Source organism: Myotis nattereri, assembly GCF_964212035.1.
Source record: "Myotis nattereri genome assembly, chromosome: 3".
Lineage (NCBI taxonomy): Eukaryota > Metazoa > Chordata > Mammalia > Chiroptera > Vespertilionidae > Myotis > Myotis nattereri.
Genome location: NC_138077.1, coordinates 103,233,845 through 103,241,520, shown reverse-complemented (window position 1 = coordinate 103,241,520; position 7,676 = coordinate 103,233,845). Strand labels below are relative to the sequence as shown.

The following is a 7,676-nucleotide window of genomic DNA, read 5'->3' as shown; positions in this document are numbered from 1 at the left end:
CAGAAGCAGCTCTAGACAGTTAGCGTCATCGTTGGAGGATAAAGTCCCATATGTTTAAAATGGTTTATAATTCCTCCTTTCCCAGCCACATTTCAACCCCTTTCTCTCACCAGCTATACTAAACTTCCTCAGGTGTCTGAACTCACCTTCTTTCTAGGCTGAGGTCTAGGGAAGCCTATGATTTTCTCTGAGTAATCCTGTTCCACGCAAACTGTTCCTAGGCTCAGGGAGGGGGGCTGTCATTAGCCTGGTGAAGATAAGATGCCCATTACAGGGACAGTAGCAAATGAGACTCACATTTTTCCAGAATTTGTGGTTATCCATTGTGTTAACCAGCACCGTGATGGAAATTGAAGCAGACCATAGAACACAGTGGCTTCCATGTTAAGCCCACTATGTCAACTGGCTTAAGTCAGCTTAAAGATGTATTCAAGAATGGAAGGAGAGCAAGAGAGTAAGGCAGGGATGGGGAAACAAGACTGTTTTTTGTGGCATAGCTGAATGCATGTCAATAAATAATGAGGTGTTAAAAGAAGAGCTAGTGAAAAATACATGCTAAGGCAGCGGTTCTCAACCTGTGGGTCACGACCCCTTTGGGGGTCAAACGCCCTTTTCACAGGGGTCGCCTAAGACCACTGGAAAACACATATATAATTACATATTGTTTTTGTGATTAATCACTATGCTTTAATTATGTTCAATTTGTAACAATGAAAATACATCCTGCATATCAGATATTTACATTACAATTCATAACAGTAGCAAAATTAGTTATGAAGTAGCAACGAAAATAATTTTACGGTTGGGGGTCACCACAACATGAGGAACTGTATTAAAGGGTCGCGGCATTAGGAAGGTTGAGAACCACTGTACTAAGGGGACTGAAAGAAATGAAGAATCATTATGTACTTTGAGTTTGGGTTGGACCCTGGCAGGTGTGGCACAGTTGGTTGAGTATCATCCCATGCACTAAAAGGTCGCTGGTTGGATTGCCTGTCAGGGCACATGCTGGGTTTCAGGCTCTATTCCTAGTAGGGAGTGTGCAGGAGGCAGCTGATTAATGTTTCTCTCTTATATTGATGTTTCTTTCTCCCACTCCCTTCCTCTTTTTCTCTTCTCCCTCCCTTCCTCTCTCTTTCAAATCAATAAAAACATATTTTTTAAAGAGTTTGGGGTGAGCATCATATAATCCAGACTCCAGGGACTGTCCCCAGGTAGCTATCAAAAAATGAAGGCCTGGGAATTCTTTATTTGGGAATAGTAGTGAGAGCTAACTGAGGCCAGGGATTAAGGAGAAATTGTTGGATTGGTAAATGGGTGTGGATTGGGGAGAGCACAAATGCCAGGGTGAGGGAGCAAAATGCCCATGGGCAGTCCATGTAGTGAAAGAATGATTTTTGAGGAATTAAATGATATTTGAATGTATTAAAGCTCTCTCTTAATGAACCCATGACAGGTTGTCTCAAAACAAGAGAAATAGTTAAGAAAGCTATGAAGGGAGACCAACAGGGGGAGAGCTATCCTTTTCCCTCCCGCCTCAAACCCTAGAGACACATTATTAACACATTTTGATTTTAAAATAAAATCTTTACGGTTAGCTAAGATTTTGAGTGATTCAACAGTTTCTCCTTTGTGGAGGCCAGGTAGAGGTTGTTGCCTAGGTATACAGGGGGAGAATTTAGGTTACATCTCCCATCAGACTAGGGCAGCGGTTCTCAACCTGTGGGTCGCGACCCCTTTGGGGGTGGAATGACCCTTTCACAGGGGTCACCTAAAACACATATATCACATATTGTTTTTGTGATTAATCACTATGCTTTAATTATGTTCAATTTGTAACAATGAAAATACATCCTGCATATCAGATATTTACATTACGATTCATAACATTAGCAAAATTAGTTATGAAGTAGCAACGAAAATAATTTTATGGTTGGGGGTCACCACAACATGAGGAACTGTATTACAGGGTCGCGGCATTAGGAAGGTGGAGAACCACTGGACTAGGGTATCAGCACAAGGCATCCCCAAAGTACCACTAGTGATCTATCCTTCCACACTCCTATCCACCCACCCACCCACCTATCTTCCATCCACACCAGCAAATGAACGTTTTTTTCTGAGTGCCCACTATGTGCCACATTCTGGGCTGTGCCTAGGTTGAACAATAAATGTTCTCTCCAGTGTATGTCTATATACTGGGGGTGAGGAAGATAAAACAAGAATGGCAAAATTCTGATAACTGTCACAGCTGGAAGATGAGTACTTGGAAGTTCATTACAGCATTTCTTCTGCTTTTATAGTATGTTTGATAATTTTCCTAATAAAGTTAGATAACTTGTTTTTTTCAAGCAAGGAAGAGGAGTTGATAGATGCCTATGTCACAGGGCAAGTTCAGCTTGGAAGTTACACCAGGGCATCAGTGGAAGATAAGTCATTGGGGTAGGGTGGGTGCAGAAGGTGGACAAAAAAAAAAAAAAAATGCCTCCAAGTGGAGGGAGGGTAACTGTTCTCTCAAAGTACTTGCCCACATGGAGTAAAGAAGCCAAACAATTACAGGTGTGACTTGGCCTCAAGCTGCCTTGGTGCTAATAGGCCAAGGTCAGGGGTGAGAAACTAGCTTCTACTGCACTGCCTTATCTACTCTTTTCTTCCTTTCCCTTTGCTTACAGTCATAAATAGATACTCAGATTTGGCCAACATCTCCTGAGCACCTACTATGCGCCAGGCGTTGTACAAAGTCTTTGGATCACATTCTGCCCGCCATCTTACAGAGGTTAGAACCAGGGGCCGAGAAATTCCTTATGGTGTGGGAACGTGACACAATCAGTCACGGGCAGTTCAGGACCCTGTACTTCCAATGCAAGCCCAGGAGAATGGGTCAGAAGCTTCGGATCAGGCTACATGGCTCTGAGCAAGTCCCTGGGCCTCCCTGAGCTGACTCAGTTTCTCTCCCTATAAAAAGGGCACAGTAAAACCTTGTAAGGTTTCTTTAAGGGTCAGAGACCTTTACTGTCAAAGGTCCTGGCACCAAGTGAAGGCTCCGTAAGTGGCAGCCATCATTCTTAGCCAAGTGCGGGCGCAGCGTGCAGCGGGATCCTTCGGGCAGGGCCGGGCTCGCCCCCGCAGCTCGGGCCTCGCAGTCTCCGGGTAGGTGGCCCGGCATCTCGGTGCCCACGCCCCGCAACGAGCGCGGAGAGCGGGCGGGTTGGAGGACTAAGGTCTCCCCTGGAGTATCACCTCCCTCCTTCCGCACGCCGCGCGCAGGTGAGATTTTCAGCCCAGGCCACGGGGACAGCGACCTCAGGAGAGGTCGCGGCGGACGGCGCTGCCCGCGGCCGGGAGCGGGGTCCCGGAGCGCCCCTTCCTTCGTCCGCTCTCACCCGGGGCCGGTCCCGGCGCCCGGAGCCGCGGGCTGCGCGCTCTGCGGCTGCGAAAACCCGGAGCGGTGGACCCGGGCGCTCGCAGCCGCCGCCTCCGCGGTCCGGCCGCCGAGCTGGGCATGCTCAGTGCAGCCGGCGCGCCGCCGTCCGCCAACTCGGAAGCTCGCGCTCCCGGGCCGGGGGCGAGGACGGCGGCGGCGAGCCTGCCGCCCCCAGACAGCCGCAAACTTCGCGGCGTCCCCGGAGGTGGCCCGACGACACTGATATCTTAGAAATAAAATCTAACCCTACCCCCCATCCCAACCCGAATCATGGAGGCTGCGGCCGCCGGAGTGCCGCCGCCGGCCCCTGCCCATTAGCGGGGGACCAACAGGTAAACTGTTGGGGTGGGTGGGAGGAGGAGCGGCGGCGGGGAGGAGGGCGCCGGCCTGGAGGGGCCCGAGACGCCCGCGGGATGGCTGCCCCCGTCGGCTCAGCCAACCCTCCTCACCCCCTTCCCCAGCCCCTGGAGGGGCAGCAAAGGGTTAAGTCGGCCCCGCGCCACGGTGAGCACGGCCCCCTCCAGCCGCCGCGACCGCCTGCTGCGCGGCTCGGCGCCTGCCCGGAGCCGCCGGTGCGCCACCGGAGCCCAGCGGGCGTCCGGGAGGCATCCGCCGCCTCCTCGCCGGCCGCATCCCTGCCTCCCCATCCCCTCCAGGCCTCTTTCTCTCTCTCAGCCCCGGCCGGCTCCGCGCCTAGGTGGCGAGGTCTGCGGGGCGCGTGGCGGCCGCAAAGGATCCCCGCCGAGGAAGAGGGGCGGGGGCGGGCCGCTCCGCTGCCTCCGCCCCGGGCTGAAAGGCCACCCTTGCCTGGGGCAAACACTTGGCCACCCGCCAGGGCGCCGAGAAAAGTTTTTTTTTTTCCTCCCGGGGCCCCTCCCCCACGCCCTGCCCTGCGTCCGACTGGGGTGGGTTTGGGTCCTTTGGGGAGAAAAGTCGCAGGTTCCCATCAGCTTCTCCTCCCCCTGGGGACCCGGTGTGTAGGGAGGCGGCTGGAGGCAGCCCCTTCGCCGGCACAAAAGCGGTGCGTCCTGGGGCTCCAGCGCAGCCGGGTGCCGGCCGAAGGCTGCCCCCATCAGTGCGTGTCTGCGTGCCTGGCAGAGGCAGCATCCAACCTGCTTTATTTCTTCCTGCAGCGCCACAGCGAGCGAGCAAGCGAGTGAGAAGGGGGAGAGAGGGAGTCGTCTGTCTGCAAAGTGCTGCTCCCTGGTGCTCAGAGGCGGCTGCTCCAGCTCCAGCTCCAACTCTCATTCATTTTGCCGGTTAACATGAGAGATCATGGCCGCCTTCGGGCTTCTCAGCTATGAGCAGAGACCGCTGAAACGCCCCCGGCTCGGGCCGCCGGACGTCTACCCGCAGGACCCCAAGCAGAAGGAGGTAAGGGCGCCGGCGGCCTCCCGGGCAACCGGGGCCGCGGTCCGCAGCGCTGACCCGGGGCCAAGTTGGCAACGGCAGCGCTGCAGGGGAAGGGTCGCGGAGGGGACTGGCGGCGGGGGCTGGGCTGGGGACTGCCCCCCCCCCCCCCCCACCTCGCCCCGGCAGCATAAACCGAACGGCTGTCAGTTCCCGCGCTCCACTGGGGCGCTTGCTCCTCCGGTGCAGTGCAGGGTCACTACTCGGTTAGCGGGCCTTGCATGGCATTGCTGGGCGCTTCATCGGGTTCTTCTTTGCCATAATCCTCCAGTTCGCTCTCCCCCGCTTCTGCATGCTTAATTTTTCTTCCCGCCGCTTCGGTAAATCTTCGTAAACTTTTTGGAAAATGTTGGGATGGGGTGCATCCGATACAGGTCTTGTGTTTTGCGCCAGCTGAGCAGGAACCAGGCGAATGCCTGTGTGTGTGTGTGTGTGTGTGTGTGTGTGTGGAGGGGGGCTTTTCTGTTCAGAATTTTCAGTTTAGAATGAAGTCTTTTTTATCGAGGTGATAAGTATTTAGTTCTTTGAACCTACTTCTTTCTATATCTCGTCTCCCCTTTAAAGATCAATATTACCGGAAACACTGATTTCGTCCGCAGAGGCTATTGGCTTAATTGCTGGAGTCTATTTTGTATATGTAAAAGCAGTTGGGTTACCTTGGAAGGGAATAGGTCCCGAAATTAATTGGAGAAACCTTGACTGGTGCACTGGTTACACTGTCTTCAATGGCTAGAGTAACCATGGCTTTTCGTAGCCATGTATTGTCTGTCAGTAGTTAACAAGTAATTATGTAACAACTCTCCAGTTATAATGATCAACATTGGCTACACAATTTGCTCAGGGATTTGCTTTTTTTTTTTTTTTTTTTTTTTTTTTTTTTAAGATTACCTGCTACCCAGCTGTGCTTTCTGAGTTTGTCAGTTGCAGCCCACCCATCCTCTATTTTCTTCAGCTAAACAAGAAGTGAGCGCATTTCAGAACTTCTTTCTGGAATCTAAAGACCCTATTTTAAAAGCTTACAGGCCCACTGACATCACAGAAAGGGCTCTGTAAAGAAGGCAAGGAGGGTTCCCTTAAGACTTCCCTTTTGATAAATGTATCTAATTCAATAATAGAGAAAAAATGTTCTGGTCCAACTGTTAATAATGTTTCTGAAAAATAAGGAGTGACAACTTTTAGAAGTTTAGCACACTAAATATGTTTGAGCATCTGTGGAGTAATTCAAATTGAACTGGAAAAGTTTTACAGGTAGTTTTCAGATGAGGCTTAATATAAGTTTGAGATTTTAAAAGATTTCTTTCCCATTTATTCTCCTTGACTCAGAATAAACTTGATTGTTAAGGACTGGAAACAACACATGAAGGACCAAATGTAATGAAAATTACTAATTTAAAAATTAGCGGCAGGAAATTTTTTGTTGTTAATCCTCATCGCAGGTATTATTCCTCTGATTTTCAGAGAGAGCGGAAGGGAGGGGGAGAAACAGAGAGAAACATCAATGTGAGAGAGACACATCTATTGATTGCCTTCTGCAAGTGCCCTGAACGTGGCCCTTGACCAGGAATCGAACCCAAGACCCTTAGGTGCTTGGGCTAACGCTCTATCCACTGAGCCAAACTGGCTAGGGCAGTGGCAGGAAATTTTTAGAGTTTTGTTTGGGACAGGTGCATTGATTGGCTGATCTTTGTCATCCTGTAATTCATGTCTTGCTACATCTTTCTAGAGGGCAGCATAATTGATAGCATTCCCAGTTGAGGTATGGTGGCCTGGGATGCCATTCATTAGAGAGTGTGTTGTACTCCACAGGACTTTATCATATATTGTGCTGTTAATACTTTGCTCTCTGAAAACATAGACTGACCATTTATTTCTCAGATCAACACTCATTTAGGATTGGGGCCTCTATGATTCTGGAAAAAATAATTTGGGATTTTAGGATCTTGCAACAGTTTATGGAATTCTAAAACTGGAAGTGACCTTACAGTCTACTTTTGTGGTAACTTTCTTTTGACAAAGTGAAACTGAAGCCCAGAAAAGGGGACTGGACTTAATCAAGGTGTGTGGCAGATAAGCAGAGGAGTTGGACCACCAAACCAGAATTTATGTCAACCAATACTGTGTTAAGGATGATTTGTGCTAAATTGTTGTACTGATGTTGTGCCCTTCCCCTCAAAGCAGCCGCATTTTATCTCCCTGGAGCAGAGTTAGAGTTATGTGTGACTATAGTCAAATTTGAGTACAGTATGGAACAAACAGGTGCTTGGCTGTTCTTGGGTGGTGGTGTGGTGGTCTGGTGAGCAGTGTTTTCTACAAGCTTCAGTGATTTATGTCTTGTCTCAGAATTTATACCCTATCTCTGTATCGCCTGTTCTTTTATCCTAATGTTTCCTTTAAATTATCTTTTAAGAAACTTTTTATGTTTCATGTATACACATAACATGTAAAATTTATTTCATGTCTATAATTTAAATTTTTTATTTACTTAATATTACATATGTACACATGACTATAAGGATTTAAACAAGATGATAATATTAGAACTTAAAAGTTTGCCCTGACCAGTGCATTCAGTGGTTAGAGCACCACCGCGTGTGCACCAAAGGGTCGCTGGTTCGATTCCTGATCTAGGGCATGTGCCTGGGTTCAATCCCTACCCCACGTTGGGGCATGTTCAGGTGGCAGCCAATGGATGTGTATCTCACATGATATTTCTCTCTTTTTCTCCCTCTCCCTCCTCATTTCTCTTCTTTTCCTCCCCCCTCCCCCCCCCCCCCTCTAAAAATCAATGGAAAGAATATCTGCTGGTGAGGATTAAGAATAACAACAAAAAAGGCCACCTTTG

At 49.5% G+C, this 7,676-nt stretch overlaps 1 protein-coding gene across 1 annotated transcript in view; it reads left to right on the top strand.

Moving 5' to 3' along the window:
* Positions 1-3,570: 3,570 nt before the first annotated feature.
* Positions 3,571-7,676, top strand: part of MED12L (mediator complex subunit 12L) — a gene marked incomplete at its 3' end in the record, with an annotated part of 370,596 nt that continues 366,490 nt past the window's right edge. Inside the window, exons 1-2 of the mRNA XM_081086020.1 lie at positions 3,571-3,756; positions 4,558-4,798. Coding sequence (XP_080942146.1) covers positions 4,700-4,798 — 99 coding nt within the window. The 5' untranslated portion in view covers positions 3,571-3,756; positions 4,558-4,699. The remainder of the gene's footprint in view (positions 3,757-4,557; positions 4,799-7,676) is intronic.